This window comes from Mesoplodon bidens (genome assembly GCF_964165515.1).
Source record: "Mesoplodon bidens genome assembly, chromosome: 8".
Classification (NCBI taxonomy): Eukaryota; Metazoa; Chordata; class Mammalia; order Artiodactyla; family Ziphiidae; genus Mesoplodon; species Mesoplodon bidens.
Window position 1 is genome coordinate 48749073 of NC_138165.1, and position 18228 is coordinate 48767300.

The window sequence follows — 18228 nt, forward strand, 5'->3', positions numbered from 1 at the left end:
GCATCCTTTTTTGATTTAAAGTCTATTTTGTCTGATATTACTATAGACACCTCTGCTGTCTTTTGGTTATTTGTATGGAATATCATTTCCCATTCTTTCACATTCAAACTATACGTGCCTTTGGATTTAAAGTGAATCTCTTGTAGCTATCGTATAGTTGCATCATATTTGTTATCTATTCTGCCAGTCTCTTTTGATTGTAGAGTTTAACTCATTTATGTTAAAAACTACTTACGGATAAGGAATTTTTTCTTTCTTTTTGCTATTTTCTATATGTCTAATAGCTTTTTTGTACCTCATTTCCTGTATTACTGTCTACTTTTGTGCTTAGTTGATTAGGGGGGTGGTAAGGAAACATTTAAATTCCTTTCTTATTTCTTTTTGTGTATATTCATAAATATTTTCTTGGCAGTTACCATAGGGATTACTTTTAAAATTCTGAAATTGTAACACTAGTTTGCTTATGTTATTTAAATAATATACCAAAATCTCTGCTCCTTTGCTACTCCATCCCCGCCCTTTTAAGTTGTTCATGTCACAGTTACATCTTTATACATTGTGTACCCAAAGACATAAACTAAGTTATTTGAAATGAATTAGTCATTTAAATTATGTAGAAAACAAAATGTGGAATTAAAGAACAAATTAGAATAATACTAGCTTTTAAAATCACTCATGTACTTTTATTGAGACATTTATCTCCTTATGTGCTTTTGTGTTTTTCTGTCTTGTGTCCTTTTATTACACCTTGCAGGACTTCCATATGCATTTCTTGTAGTGCAGGTCTAGTAGTAACAGATTCCTTCTTTTATTTACCTAGGAATGACTTAAGTTCTCCCTTGCTCTTAAAGGATAGTTTTTCGAGATTTATGCTTCTTGGGTGACAGGTTTTTATTTTTTTATCTTTTTGCACTTTGACAATATTGGCCCACTCCCTTCTTGCCTCTAAAGTTTTTGATGAGGACTCTGATGATAATCTTATCGAGGATCTCTTGTATGTGAAGTGTTGCTTCTTTCCTTCACCTTTCAAGACTTTCTCTGTCTTTTGAAAATTTGATTATAATGTGTCTGTGTAGATCTCTGAGTTCATCAAACTTCTAGTTCATTGAGCTTCTTTCATTAAATTTGGAGTTTCAGCTATTATTTGTTTATATATTCTCTCATCCCTTTTTTCTTTCTCCTTCTGGGACTCCCACAATGCATTTGTCAGCCCATTTGATGGTGTCCCACAGGTCCCTTAGGCTCTGTTCACCTTTCTTCAATCTTTTTTCTATTTGTTTCTCTGACTTGGTAATTTTCATTGTCCTATCTTCATGTTCACTCATTCTTTCTTCTGCCTGATTAAATATGCCTTATAATTCCTGTAGTAAAGTTTTCACCTCAGTTATTATACTTTCAGCTCCAGAATTTCCTTTTCAGTTTTCTTTATTGATATTATTTCCATTTTGTTCATATTTAATTTTCTTGACTTTTTGTAAATTTTACTTTAGTTCTTTGAGAATCTTTAAGACAGTTGCTTTAGAGTCTAGTAGATCTGCCATCAGGTCTTTTTAAAGAACATCTTCTGTTTATTTATACTTTTTCTTTTTATGGGCTATACTTTCCTCTTTATATTTCTTGATAATTTTAATTTGAAAACTGGACATTTGAATTTAATCATTTGGTAACTCTGGAAATCACATTTCCCCATTCTGCAGGGTTTGCTGGGTTTTTGTTGTTATTTTTGTTTATTGTTTTGCTTTTTTTAAATTGTGTGTTCTGCTTCTTTGCCAAAGCTCAACTGAGGTATATACTTAAGGTCTTCTTAGGTTCTTTTGAGCCTGGTCTTTTCCCTGGGCATGCATGGTGACTTTCCAATTTCCCTCATATGTGCAGTTTCTTTTAAATGTCCTAGTATTTGATGTCTGTCTTTCCAAAAGAGAATAAGAGTGAAATGAAGGGAGGGTGAAAGGGCGCTGGCCCCCTAGCATACTTCAGCAGGAACAAGAGGGACTTGCAACAGTCAGGGGAGATGGAACAGCAGTGGCTACCTGTCTCTGTTCCTCTGAGATGAGAAGCGGTGATCAGATCACAGATCCTTGACATTTGGACAGCAGGGTCCTTTTTACCCACCCTGTCACCACAAGCTATGTGTAAGCTGCTCCAGGAACATGTGCATATAACTGCCACCCATTGAACTGGGTAATGGGGAATGGGTAGCTACTACTGTGCTAAGAGCTGAAATTGACCAAAGTTAATGGCAACTTGCTTTCCTAGCCTTCCCTTGGAAATTGCAAACCTTTAATATACTATATTCTAGAGTTCCAAAATAATTTCATCAGACAGATTGTGCAAGTGCAATTGCTTTCTTGGTGTAGAGACAGATTCCTGTTGCTTTCTACTCCATCGTCTTCTCATAATCTATCTAGGACATTTCTTTTTAACAATTTGTTTTGTTTTATTAGTTATTACAAGTACAAAGAAAGACTCCACAAAAAAACTACTAGAACTGATAAATGAATTCAGCAAGGTAGCAGGATACAAGGTTAACATAAAGAAATCTGTTGCATTTCTTTACACTAACAGTGAAATATAAGAAAGTAAAAAAAACAGTCCCTTTTAAAATTGCAGCAAAAAAATAAAATAGGGATAAACCTGACCAAGGATGTGAAAGACTTACATGCTGAGAACTATAAAACATGATAAAAGAAATTGAAGATGATTCAAAGAAATGGAAAGATACCCCATGCTCTTGGAGCAGAATTAACATTGTTAAAGTGGCCATACATCCTAAAGCAATGTACCAGATTTAATGTGATCCCTATCAGATTACCTATGACATTTTTCACAGAACTAAAACAAATAATCCTAAAATTTATAGGGAACCATAAAAGACCCAGAATTGCCAAAGCAATCCTGAAGAAGAAGAACAAATCTGGAGGCATAAACCTCCCAGACTTCAGACAATACTACAAAGCTATAGTAATAAAAACAGTGTGGTATTGGCACAAAAACAGACATGGATCAATGGAACACAATAGAGAGCCCAGGAATAAACCTACAGTTAATTAATCTTTGGCAAAGGAGACAAGAATATACAATGGAGAAAAGACAGTCTCTTCAGCCAGTGGTGTTGGGAAAGCTGGACAGCTGCATGTAAATCAGTGAAGTTTGAACACACCCTCATACCCTACACAAAAATAAACTCAAAATGGCTTAAAGATTTAAATATAAGACCTGACACCATAAGACTCCTAGAAGAGAGCATAGGCAAAACATTCTTTGACATAAATCATAAAAGTGTTTTTTTTTTTTTCATAAAAGTGTTTTCTTAGCTTATTCTCCCAGGGCAGTAGAAATAAAAGCAAAAATAAGCAAATGACACCTAATCAAACATATAAGCTTTCACACAACAAAGGAAACCATCAACAAAATGAAAAGACAGCCTACGGACTGGGAGAAAATATTTGCAAACGAAGTGACCGACAAGGGATTAGACTCCAAAATATACAAACAGCTCATGCAGCTCAATGACAAAACAAAACAAAAACAAAAATACCCAATCAAAAAATGGGGGGAAGATCTAAATAGACATTTCTCCAAAGAAGACATACAGATGGCCAAAAAGCACACGAAAATATGGTCAACATCACTGATTATTAGAGAAATGCAAATCAAAACTATAATGAGGTACCACCTCACAGCAGTCAGAATGGCCATCATCAAAAAGTCTATAAATAAATGCTGGAGAGGGTGTGGAGAACAGAGAATCCTCCTACACTGTTTGTTGGTGGCAATGTAAATTGGTACAGTCACTGTGGAGAACAGTATGGAGGTTCCTTAAAAAACTAAAAATACAGTTGCCATGTGATCCAGCAATACCACTCCTGGTCATATATCCGGAGAAAACTAATTCGAAAAGGTACATGCACCCCAGTGTTCACAGCATCGCTATTCACAATAGCCAAGATACGGAAGCAACCTAAATATCCATCGATAGGTGAATGGATAAAGAAGATGTGGTATATATATACACAATGGAATGCTATCAGCCATAAAAAAAGAATGAAATAGTGCCATTTGCAGCAACATGGGTAGATCTAGAGATTATCATACTAAGTAAAGTAAGTCAGAAAGACAAATACCATATGATATCACTTATAAGTAGAATTTAAAATATGACACAAGTGAACTTATTTACAAAACAGAAACAAATTCACAGACATAGAAAAACTTATGGTTTCCAAAGGGGAAAGGGAGTGGGGGAGGGATAAATTAGGAGTTTGGGATTAGCAGATAGAAACTACTATATATAAAATAGATAAACAATGAGGTCCTACTGTATCACACAGGGAACTGTATTCAGTATCCAGTAATAAATGGAAAAGAATATGTGTATATATGTATATCTGAATTACTTTGCTATACACCAGAAACTAAAACAATGTTGTAAATCAACTATACTTCAATTTGAAAAAAAAGATATTGCAGAGAGTCTCTTATTCCATTTTGCACCACAGTTCTTATCTATGTCATTCCTTATAGGCTTTCCAAAGTTTCTATGATAAACATGTTACTTTCTAATGAGTAAAAAAAATAAGTTTATGGTCTTAAAAATACGCCTATAAAAAACATAAATGTACAGATACACATTTGAAGAAATGGATTATCATCCTTGAACTTCTGGAATACTAGCAATTTTCTTTCAGAATGCATCCTTCCACTGTTTTTATTCCCCTAAAGAAAAGTCCAGTGATGATTTTGATGGCTTTTCTGATGTTTACAGGGTTTTTTTTTCTCCCTTCCTCTTGAGACTAAATGACCATTGTGTTGGTGTCACTAGATCTAACAGCTGCTGCTTATAAGTTATGTGATCTTGGGCAAGTCATTTAAAACCTCTCTGTTCAATTTCCACTCATATAAAAGGTAGACTATATGTTCTTTATGGTTTCTTTCACCACTAAGTCCATGAATTTATCCCTTGTTTTATACTTGTGTTGCCTTTTCTGCTTTTTACATTCATATGTTTTATTCCAATGAGATTTTAAGCTTCTTGAGGCTAGAGACCAACTTTTACATTTCATCTTTCCTTTAATGCTTGCCACATGGCCTTGTAATAAGTAAACATTCACTAAATACTTGTTAGATTGGGTTGATTTAGAAACTTTGAAATCAACTTGGAGCCCATTGGTTGTCTCGTTTAATATAATATAAGGAGGTGTTTATATAGAAGAAGTATTTATTTAATTTCTTTTCAAAATGCATTTATTTTCTATGTCATTTGAAATGTCATTCTCAGCAACAAGTTGTGTTTCAATGTAGCAAAAATGTTTCTTTAAGCAGGATCTGAAACTGAAGCCATAAGCTCATATATATGTCACCTATACATGTATACATAAACATACACACACGACAATCAATATGCCAAAGGTATGTTGTGTGGCCCTGTTACTTCATGTTATTAACTTCTTGGGCCAAAGGGACTTAATCGTTAAATGTTATCACCACATAACAATATCACCAAAAATTTTATATCTAGTTTACATAACTGGCAACAAGTTGAGTGCCTAAAATCTGTGGCATGAAAGGACTTGTGACTTAACAGTATTATTTTGGTGAAGCAATAATTTGCTTTTGACTTCAAAACATTATCATATTAATTCAGTGATTTGTTGAACAGCTTATTCTTAGATATAGCTGGTGGTATTCCAAAGCAAGTCTCATGATCTGTGCCCTTGTAATATTTGATAATTCTAAGTTAAGACAGTAATATTCAAAATTAGGTTGACTTTTTTCATAATATAAATGTTGTGTTGTGAGTCAGCAAGCTGAGAGGTATTTGGTCAGTTGACTAGACATTAGAAAAAAATCTGATTTGAAGGAGTGTGCCAGGGGTCTATCCACATAGGTTTTCCCTCGTTCGTTTAGTACTGTTAGTCTGAAAGACAATGATTTGAACTAGCCTAAGATGAAGAGGTCAAGTTAACTGTGCATACCAAGTAGATTTTTGTTTAACATCTGTAGAGTGGCGAAACACATTGACATCTGACTGGATAGTGAACTATATTTGGAAATAAGTTATTAGTGACATTTATTTATTTTCTAGTTATGTTTTTAGAAGTTAAGTGATTTCCCTAATTATTTTTATTGTTGGCTGAATAGAGTTAATCTAAAATATATGATGTAGAAACAATGAAGTAGAAATAGAGTACAGGCTTAGAACTGAGGAAGTCACCATTAGAAAAAAAAAGATCTATAACTGCTCATGAAATCCCAGGAGTAGAAAAGGACATGCTTCATAATTCTCAGGGATTTATTAACATGTAGGTTTTGGAAAGCATGGGAATGGGCAATTATCATGATGAATACACCACCTCAGTTGATAAGTGGGAGCTGAATATACACATGATTGAGTCTTGCATTTATTTGTTTAACCATCCTGCTTTGGTTAACATGTTTTTGAAAGTCTGAAATTCCACATACAGTTATGGTAAGTAGTGGTCAATGAATATATCTCAATATATCACCTTTATCATCCTTTCAGTGGTAAGGGTGTAAGTTGTAGGGATCTTACTGTCATGGGGAATGTAGATAGACTGTTCTGAGCAGGCGGCTTCAGGTGGCATATTTTAATAATTACTGTCATTTTTGTCCTTTGTCAGTGCAGGAATAAATTCTAAATGGTCAGTACCTTTCTGGTTTATAATATAGAAGTGCTCTGGAATTGGTATAGCAAGAATCTTCTCAACCATATATAGGTGTGCACCTTTATGTGTGTGTCAGAACTGAGTATCATGACCTAAGACAGTACAAAAGTCAGAGCTACAATGCCACTCACTTACTTGAGCCCATAGTGTAGGACACGGGTTCCTAGACCTGGTGGTATAGAAGAGTCAATCAGGGAACATTGTGTAGATTACAGATTTATGACTGAGACCCAGAAATCATATTCTAAAAGCATTTTCACAGGTGATTATGATGATATTTGGGAAACTGATATAGAGTAAAACAAATACTCGGTTGGTTCTTTGTGTATGTTTTCTAATTAGAGTTTAATGTTACCCTTGTGTCCAAAATTTCATTAATGTTTGCTGATTTTTATGTGCCTTTTAAAAATGAAAAGTGTAATAATTCGTGAGTTTGTACTCTTATGAGGAAGAATTCTTCCATTGGACATACCACATTAAAGGTATTACCTTGCTAGGTGCACTGGGGTTTATAATAGTGGAATTCCATTATCGATGAATTGACTATAACCTAACTGCTCTACAGTTTGTCTCTTTACCATTCTACTACATAGTCCCTAAGCATGTTATAATTAGAGAGGTGAGAAGAATAATTAGAATTCAGAAAAATTTTTTAAAGATGCCTGTTAGTTTTCTCTGTAGTTTTGGCCATTTCTCTATTGACAGCTTCCCGATGAAGATAAAATATTTGAGTAGCATAGCCAGGATGCCTTTCAGTTTAGTTCCTTAGATCTGGACATTTTGAACATCTAAGGGAAAGATCATTAATGTAAAACAAATTATATCTGCTATTTATAAGTGTATGTGTGCATATTCAGCGAATGGTTTGCTTTACTTGGCTATTGTATAAGTGAATAAATATACTGGCTTGGATAGTTCTGTGTGTGCATATCTATGCATGGTTAAAATGCCATTGTTTATTTTTAGTTGTCTGGTTAAGAGTTTTTAATTCTTCCAACTTAGTTTTTTAAAAGAATAGTCACTGCCATGTTTGTATTCTGAACCATTTGGTCTGGTGGTAGTATATAGAGAAAAGGTCACATAACTCAAGAGTCAACTTTAAATGTCACATAAACACATACAATAAATAAAAGCAGATTATTTACTTGGTTAAATACATATTAACCATGACCAACACATTGAAACAATAAAGGGGAAGAAAAGTTATGTTTTTTGTTTTCCTGCTTTACTGCTCTTAGTAGACTATCTGTGGTGGTCTACTTGGAGTGCAGTAGTCTCATTCTGGGCAGTATTTGAAGCACCTAGCCTTTGGCAAAGAAAAGTATCTCTCGTCTGTGAATCTCAGTAAGTTTCTCCATTCCGTTTTCACTTCAACTGTGAGGATTTCATATGTGACACTTACTGCTCAAGAGATCAATGTCCAGAGGAAGTGGCAAACCAAAGCAGAATGAAGTTGCTCAGGTTTTATAAAAAAGATCCCACTAACATTTACCAAGAACTCTACAGGCATGGTCTGTGATGTTAATCCTTTTTTTTTCCCCCCAACTTTGACTTTATGTCAGAATTTAACATTTACTGCTTTAAAAGGGGGAGGGGGGTGTTTCCTATCCCTGAAGATTCAAGAGTGTTGCCCAGGGATTTTTTTTTTTAATGAATATTCATCCATTTTGCTTATGTCTTCCTGGATACTACGAACTTTGCATCATAGTAACTGACACAGCCTGTCCCACAGTGTTACAGCATTAGTGCTTAACCAGTTCCTCATTCATCTTGTAATTCGGACAGTGAGACTGTAATTTTCCATTAGCTCCATAGAGCAAATGCCTGTCCTCATCTCCTGAATCAAGCACATCTTTTTTGGCCTTTTTGTGTTAGAAGTCTTTCATGTTGTTTGATATCAGTCTTAGACTGGTTGATAACTTTTAAGTATTTTATTTTTAAGTATTTTACTTTTTAGGTACTAATTTTTACTTTTAATTTTTTTAGCCTAGGCATATTTAATTTGTCCCAAGAAATATTGTTGAATCAAAACCTTATTAAAACATTGTCTTCTGGGCTTCCCTGGTGGCGCAGTGGTTGAGAGTCCGTCTGCTGATGCAGGGGACACGGGTTCGTGCCCTGGTCTGGGAAGATCCCACGTGCCGTGGAGCGGCTGGGCCCGTGAGCCGTGGCAGCTGGGCCTGCGCATCCGGAGCCTGTGCTCCGCAACGGGAGAGGCCACAACACTGAGAGGCCCGCGTACAGCAAAAAAAAAAAAACAAAAAAAAACAACATTGTCTTCTATGCTGTTAAAATATACATATCAAAAAACAATTTGAAAATTCTTTGCAGGAAAGAAAGGGCTTTTTTTTTTTTAAATCAGGGGATGACATAAATATAAAATATCCAGGCAAATGTTTTTTTCTATCTTTCCACTCTTTTATTTTAAAAGTTTATATGAATATTTAGACAACCAAAAGAATCTCCCAAGTAGATCACAGAACTGTATACTTTTTTGGAATATCCTCAGAAGGCTCTCTAAATTATCAGCTGGTAAAACAAAAACCTTTTGTTACTTTTCAGTAACAGGAGGAAAGAGAAACTCTTTGTTTCCCCTTATGGTGTATGATTTGTGATCTCTTTATGTATCTGCTAAGAAGCCTTCTAGGGCTTCAAAGCTTATTTGTTTAATTACCATGATGAAAGTCCGTTGGCCTCCTGATGCCTGTTTTATTCCACATTCTCCTCTTTTCCCTTCATGATCCTCAAACACTTATGTTAGGCTTAGCTTGGTTTGAAGAGATGCTGTCTATACCCGTGGATTTCTTCTGATTCAGAATGCACAATAATCAAGTCAGTTTTCTCAGTAGCTCACAAAGTGTGGTTCCACGACTGGCAACAGGAACATCCTCTGGGAATTTATCAGAAATGAAATTCTCAAGGTCTACCCTAGACCTATTATTAAATCAGAAACTCGGGGGATGAGGCCCAGCAATCTTAATCACTTCCAGGTGTTGAATAGCTTTGGGCACTAGTGATTTGAAGTCTTTAGGGTCCATGTAACTCTATATAGATTGATCTGCCCATAATTTCTTATTATTACTAGTATTAAAATTTTTTTTTTTATATTGAGGAATACTTAGTGAATTTATACCATTGAAGTTGCCATCATAGTTCTGGGGTGCCTTAGTTGGAGTTGTACTCGATACTTCATTGCATGGTCAAAGTACCCTAAAAGAAATTGTTTAATGGGAACATAATGTATATGTATAACTGATTCACTTTGTTATAAAGCAGGAACTAACACACCATTGTAAAGCAATTATACTCCAATAAAGATGTTAAAAAAAAAAAGAAATTATTTAGAACAAGAGTCTAATTCTGTGCTTCATTCCCCCCAGCCCGCAACTCTAATTGTGTCTAATCTTGGTTCTTCTCTCCAATGTAATATAATAATTTATAAAGGGTACTCTGTATCACCATGCTTGGCATTTGACAGCATGGCATATCTGGTAAAACATTTCATTTAATCCCCACAGTAATCCTGTGAATTAAATAATGCTTTTATCTCAAACTTGACACAGGAGAAGACTGAGGCTTAGGAAGGTTAATTTGCAAAGGTCACACCACAGAACCAAGAACTCAAATCTATGCTTGATGACAAAACTCTTAGGGACAGTTGATATTACCATCAATCTCAGTTTTCAAGTTCTGCTTCTCCTTGACTTTGTCTGAATTTGCATTTATCTTAAATTTGATATATAAATGGCCTCTTTTTGGACTTCTCCTTGCTTACGGTTCTGATTTCAATAGTATCCTCAAATATTTCTTTATTTCATTGCGTGTGACTTACTTTCTAAGAAAATTCAAAAATTTCTAGAAAGATCCTAGTGTCTTCATCTTCACTTCTTCTGCCTTTGCTTTTCTGGTTTAACGTCAGAAATGAAAACCTTGAACTCTCTTTTTTCATATGTTCAGTATTACTATATATTAGATTTAAAATCTGTGTTGCCTATATTTTAGACAAGCATTTAGACAAGCAAGACTGGCATTCAGTAACTGCGAGTTTGCAGTGAGTAGGGAGAGTATTCCAAATCACAGCAAAATTAAAATAGTGAAATTGAGGATGGCTGAAGTACTTATAAATATTAATAAAATACATAAAAGTATAGATTTTGACTAGTAAATTTAATATTCATTTCAGATATTACTTTTAATCCTCTAAGTCTTAATTGAAGGCAGTGTAAATAAGAATGAAATATGGTAGCCTAATTCCAGAAAGGAGAATATATTACTAATCTGTTTTTAATGTGTTACTAGCAAACTGTCAACCCATTATAAAAGGACAGAAATAATTGATAATCTTTTTCTAAAGATAATTGACTTTACCTTCTCTTACATCACCAGACTTACAGCTTTATAAGGTATATCATTTGATTTAAGATTATTTGTTAAAAAAATGTGTACTTTCTCTTTTGTTAATTTTGGGACTTCTCTATTAAAAGAAATTAATTTCTTAACCAAATTAACTATATTTTAACCAATTTGAATTTCCATTGATGTGACACTACCATGATAATATTATACTGCATGTATTTTACTTGAAGTATAAATCATTATGTATTTATTTTATATAAATATTTATATAAATATATATTAGTATATATATAATTTTTCTTTCATGCTTGGCAGGGTTTTTTTGAGTGTCATGGCATGTAATTATTCAAAACTTCTAAATTTAGCTAGGCAGTTGATTTAAACTAACCTGGCTCCTTTTTAGCAGCTAGTTTACCTGTGGACATTCTCCACTGCCTAACATTCATTCATTTATCAAATATTTTCTTGAAAACCAACTATATGCTATTTTTGCACTACTTGATTTGGATACAATGATAACATGATTTCTGAGTCTTTCTTTCAAGGAGCTGTGGTCCAGTGGAGCAAACATAAGTAAACACAGTTAGTTACATCACTGTATGCTAATTAAGTTCTGTGAAAGGGGAAGATAGCACTTGAGGGACACAAAACCCTCAGATTTTGCCCAGACTAGGAGTGTTCAGGGGTGTCACAGAAAGTATTCCAAAGGAAATAATATCTCAACTAAGGCCTGAGTTTGGAGTGAGTCAGGGTATAGAGAATTGTTGATTCTTCCAGGCATATTAAGAGAAGGAGTCGTGAGCTAAACTGGGAAACTAGTCATTCAGAACCTTCCTTTTAAATGATGTTAGGGAATTTGGAATTTAGAATTTTGGGAGTTGAGGATGGAATTGAAGGGTTTTTACATGAAAAAGGGAGTAAGAGTTGGAGACAATAAAGAAGCTGGCATAGATTTCCAGTCAAGAAATAATGGTGATCTAAAGTAGGTTGGAGGCAGCTAGTGACAGGAGTGGATTGGGTTCAATTTTTTAGGCTATCGAATAGACCAATTGTTACTTGAAACTCTGAAACTGAAAATTAGGTTTATTCACTTTAGAAAACATAAGTTGAGAGGAGGATCTACTGGAAACCAATAATATAAAAAGTATAGGTGCTAAAGAAATACTGTGAGGGTAAGCCATTCTTTGGCATTATCCATTTCACTGCTCGTGTTAAGAGTATAAATGAAATAGTAGTTTCTGCCAAAATTTCTACAACTAAATAATTGTAGTAACCTATTGTATTTGATAATAACATGACTTAGTCATGCATAGACATTGAGCTCCTTTTACACTTTATGTCTAGTCCTGCTATTTAGAATAGTAAGTGAAGTCATGGTATCAAAAGCACAGTAGGAGGTGGAAGGAGCTGTCGCTTGACCCACTGGTAAATCTGAGGAGAAATTCAATCAAACTTAATAGTCTATTTTCAGATAAAGAGGATTTAGTTATACCACTTATATTCACATTTTTGTCATTAAGCACTTCAAAAAAACTATAAAATTAGTTTAATATTTTTTAAACTTTTTATTTTGAAGTTATTATAGACTCACAGAAGTTGCAAATATAGTTCAAATGATACTGCATGTCAAAACCAGAAAACTGACATTGGTATAACATGGTTAACAAGATTACAGACCTTATTCAGTTCTCAACAGTTTTTACTTGCACTCATTTTTGTGTGTCTGTATAATTCTCTGTGATTTTATCCCATGGTTAGATTTGTTTGAACACCATTGCAATAAAGATGCCAAACTCTTCCATCATTACAGAGAAAATTCTTCATGTAACTCCTTTTTGTAGTCATACTCACCCCTAAGTTCTGTTTCCTCACAATCATAAATCTGTTCTTCATCTTCATAATAGTTTTGTCATTCCAAGAATGGTTTGTTTGTTTTTTTTTTCCAATACATGGGCCTCTCACTGTTGTGGCCTCTCCCGTTGCGGAGCACAGGCTCCGGACGCGCAGGCTCAGCGGCCATGGCTCACGGGCCTAGCCGCTCCGCGGCATGTGGGATCTTCCCGGACCGGGGCACAAACCCGTGTCCCCTGCATCGGCAGGCAGACTCTCAACCACTGCGCCACCAGGGAAGCCCCCAAGAATGTTTTTTAAATGGAATTGTAAAATGTGTATTTTTTTGGGGGATCGGCCTTTTTTTTTTTCTGTTCACTAAGCATGATGCCCTTGAGAGCCATCAAAGTTATTTCACGTATCAGTAGTTAATCTCTCTTTTTTTTTTCTCAGTTATAGTCCCTCTGTATGTATGGATGTTTCAGTTTCTTTAACTCCATTGGCTCTTTGAAGGACATCTGTATTTTCAGTTTTTTGGCTATTACAAATAAAATTGTAAAGATTCACATTTACAGGTTTTCGTTTGAGGATAAATTTTCATTTCTTTGGTATAAATACTGCGTACAATTGCCATGTTACATGGTAAGTGTTTGTTTATAAGAAACTGCCAAAGCATAGGAGAGCTTAAAACAGGTTCAAGATGGTGGAGTAGGAGGACGTGTGCTCACTCCCTTTTTCGAGAACACCAGAATCACAACTAACTGCTGAACAATTTGAAAGGAAGACACTGGAACTCATCAAAAAAGATACCCCACATCCAAAGACAAAGAAGAAACAGCAATGAGATGGTAGGAGGAGCACAATCACAATAAAATCAAATCCCATAACCGCTAGGTGGGTGACTCACAAATTGGAGAACACTTTTACCACAGAAGTCCACCCACTGGACTGAAGGTTCTGACTGCCACATCAGGCTTCTCAACCTGGGGTTCCGGCAATGGGAGGAGGAATTCCCGGAGAATCAGACTTTGAAGGCTAGCGGGATTTGATTGCAGGACTTTGACAGAACTGGGGGAAATAGAGACTCCACTTGTGGAGGGCACACACAAAGTAGTGTACGTATCAGGATCCAGGGGGAAGGAGCAGTGACCCTATAGGAGACTGAACCAGACCTACCTGATAGTGTTGGAAGGTCTCCTGAAGAGGCATGGGGTGGCTGTGGCTCACCGCAGGGACAAGTACACTGGCAGCAGAAGTTCTGGGAAGTACTCCTTGTCATGTGCCCTCCTGGAGTCTACCATTAGCCCCACCAAAGAGCTGGATAGGCTCCAGTGCTGGGTCGTCTCAGGCCAAACAACCAACAGGGAGGGAACTCAGCCCCACCCATCAGCAAACAAGTGGATTAAAGCTCTGCCCACCAGAGCAACAGCCAGTTCTACCCACCACCAGTCCCTCCCATCAGGAAGCTTGCACAAGCCTCTTAGATAGCCTCATTCATCAGAGGGCAGACAGCAGAAGCAAGAAGGACTACAGTCTTGCAGCTTGTGGAACAAAAACCACATTCACAGAAAGATGAAATGAAAAGGCAGAGGACTATGTACCAGATGAAGGAACAAGGTACAGCCCCAGAAAAACAACTAAATGAAGTGGAGATAGGCAACCTTCCAGAAAAAGAATTCAGAATGATGATAGTGAAGGTGATCCAGGACCTCAGAAAAAGAATGAGGCAAAGATCAAAAAGATGCAAATGTTTAACAAAGACCTAGAAGAATTAAAGAACAAACACCTATAAGAATTAAAGAACAAACAGACATGAACAATACAGTAACTGAAGTGAAAAATACAATAGAAGGAATCAATACTAGAATAACTGAGGCAGAAGAACGGATAAGTGACCTGGAAGACAGAAAGGTGGAATTCGCTGCCGTGGAACAGAATAAAAATGAATGAAAAGAAATGAAGACAGCCTAAGAGACCTCTGGAACAATATTAAATGCACCAACATTGGCATTATAGGGGTCTCAGAAGAAGAAGATTGAGAGAAAGGACCTGAGAAAATATTTGAGGAGATTACAGGCAAAAACTTCCCTAAATTCGGAAAGGAAATAATCAAGTCCAGGAAGCACAGAGAATCCCATACAGGATAAACCCAAGGAGAAACACGCTAAGACACATAGTAATCAAATTGACAAGAATTAAATACAAAGAAAAATTATTAAAAGCAACAACGGAAAAACAACAAATAGCATACAAGGGAACTCCCATAAGGTTAACAGCTGATTTCTTAGCAGAAACTCTACAAGCCAGAAGGGAGTGGCACAATATATTTAAAGTGATGGAAAGGAGGAACCTACAACCAAGCTTACTCTAGCTGGCAAGGATCTCATTCAGATTCAACAGAAAAAAAAAAAGCTTTACAGACAAGCAAAAGCTAAGAGAATTCAGCTCCACCAAACCAGCTCTACAGCAAATGCTAAAGGAACATTTCTAAGTGGGAAACAAGAAAAGCACCTACAAAAGCAAACCGAAAACAATTAAGAAAATGGTAAAAGGAACATACATATTGATAATTACCTTAAATGTGAATGGATTAAATGCTCCAACCAAAAGACACAGGCTTGCTGAATGAATACAAAAACAAGACCCATCTATATGCTGTCTACAAGAGACCCACTTCAGACCTAGGGACACATACAGACTGAAAATGAGGGGATGGGAAAAGATACTTCATGCAAATGGAAATCAAAAGAAAGCTGGGTTAGCAATACTCATATCAGATAAAATAGACTTTAAAACAAAGATTGTTACAAGAGACAAGGGAGGACACTACATATGATCAAGGGATCAATCCAAGAAGAAGATATAACAATTATAAATATCTATGAACCCAACATCGGAGCACCTCAGTACATAAGGCACATGCTAACAGCTATAATGGAGAAAATCGACAGTAACACAGTAATAGTGAGGGATTTTAACACCTCACTTACACCAATGGACAGATCATCCAGACAGAAAATTAATAAGGAAACACAAGATTTAAATGACACAATAGAGCAGATAGATTTAATTGATATTTATAGCACATACCATCCAAAAACAGCAGATTACACTTTCTTTTCAATTGCACACAGAACATTCTCCAGGATAGACCACATCTTGGGTCACAAATCAAGCCTCAGTAAATTTAAGAAAATTGAAATCATAGCAAGCATCTTTTCTGACAACAATGCTATGAGATTAGAAATCAGTTTCAGGGAAAAAACTGCAAAAAACACAAACACAGTTTGTGTTTTTTTATTTACTCAAAGAATAAATCAAAAAATACCTAGAGACAAATGACAATGAAAACACAACGATAAAAAACCTGTGGGATGCAGCAAAAGCAGTTCTAAAAGGGCAGTTTTTAGCAATACAATCCTACCTCAAGTAACAAGAAACATCTCAAACAATCTAACCTTACACCTTAAGGATACTAGAGAAAGAAGAACAAACAAAACCCAAACTGAGTAAAAGGAAAGAAGTCATAAAGACCAGAGCAGAAAGAAAGTAGAAACATAGAAAACAAGCAAAGATCAATAAAACTAAAAGCTGGTTCTTTGAGAAGATAAACAAAATTGATAAACCTTTAGCCAGTTTCATCAAGAATCAATAAAATTAGAAACGAAAACTGAGAAGTAACAACTGACACTGCAGAGATACAAAGGATCATGAGAGATTACTACAGGCAACTATATGCCCATAAAATGGACAACCTGGAAGAAATGGACAAATTCTTAGATAAGCACAACTTTCAAGACTGAACCAAGAAGAAATAGGAAATATGAACAGACTAATCACAAGTAATGAAATGGAAACTATGATTAAAAATTTTGCAGCAAACAAAAGTCCGGGACCAGATGGTTTCACAGGTGAATTGTATTGAACATTTAGAGAAGAGCTAATACCCACCCTTCTCAAACTCTTCCCAAAAAATTGCAGAGGAAGGAACACTCCCAAACTCATTCTACGAGGCCACCATCACCTTGATACCAAAATCAAAGATACTACAAAAAATGAAAATTACAGACCAATATTACTGATGTATATAGATGCAAAAATTCTCAACAAAATACTAGCAGAGAAAATCCAGCCACACATTAAAAGGATCATACACCATGGTCAAGAGAGATTTATCCCAGGGATTCAAGGATTCTTCAGTATACACAAATCAGTGCAATACACAATATTAAATTAAAGAATAGAAACTATATGATCATCTCAATAGATGCAGTCAAAGCTTTTGACAAAATTCAACACCCATTTATGATTAAAAACTCTCCAGAACATGGACACAGAGGGAACCAACCTCAACATAATAAAGGCCATATAAGACAAACCCACAGCAAGCATCATTCTCAATGGTGAAAAACTGAAAGCATTTCCTCTAAGCTCAGGAACAAAACAAGGATGTCCACTCTTGCCACTAGTATTCAGCATAGTTTTGGAAGTCTTAGCCATGGCAATCAGAGAAGAAAAAAATAAAGGAATCCAAATTGGAAAAGTAGAAGTAAAACTGTCACTGTTTGCAGATGACATAATACTATACATAGATAATCCTAAAGATGCCACCAGAAAACTACTAGAGCTAATCAATGAATTTGGTAAAGTTGCAGGATACAAAATTAATGCACAGAAATCTTTTACATTCCTATACACTAACAATGAAAGATCAGAAAGAGAAATTAAGGAAACAATTCCATTCACCATTGTAACAAAAATAATAAAATACCTAGGAATAAACCTACCTAAGGAGGTAAAAGACCTGTACTCAGAAAACTATAAGACACTGATGAAAGAAATCAAAGATGACACAAACAGATATAGAGAAATACCATGTTCTTGGATTGGAAGAATCAATATTGTGAAAATGACTCTAGTACCCAGAGCAATCTACAGATTCAGTGTAATCCCTATCAAATTACTAATGGCATTTTTTACAGAACTAGAACAAAAAAGGGAACCCTCTTGTACTGTTGGTGGGAATGTAAATTGATGCAGCCACTATGGAGAACAGTATGTAGGTTCCTTAAACTAAAAATAGAACTACCATATGTCCCAGCAATCCCATTACTGGGCATATACCCAGAGAAAACCATAATTCAAAAATACACATGCACCCCAGTGTTCATTGCAGCACTATTTGCAGTAGCCAGGTCCTGGAAGCAACCTAAATGCCCATAGACAGATAAATGGCTAACAAATTGTGGTACATATATGCAATGGAATATTACTCGGCCATAAAAAGGAACGAAATTGTGTCATTTGTAGAGATGTGGATGGACCTATATACTGTCATACAGAGTGAAGTAAGTCA

General features: G+C 35.6%; 1 protein-coding gene across 3 annotated transcripts in view; it reads left to right on the forward strand.

Annotated features, from left to right (window-relative positions):
• Positions 1 to 18228, forward strand: part of ORC4 (origin recognition complex subunit 4) — a 95235-nt gene that overhangs the window by 32323 nt on the left and 44684 nt on the right. The window contains exon 1 of one of the 3 annotated variants that reach the window (XM_081241907.1): positions 8052 to 8197. The exons of the other annotated variants lie outside the window; for them this stretch is intronic. Within the exon in view, the coding sequence (XP_081098033.1) occupies positions 8134 to 8197 (64 nt within the window). The 5' untranslated portion in view covers positions 8052 to 8133. Of the gene's footprint in view, positions 1 to 8051; positions 8198 to 18228 lie in introns of those variants that run through there. 3 annotated transcript variants of the gene reach the window in all.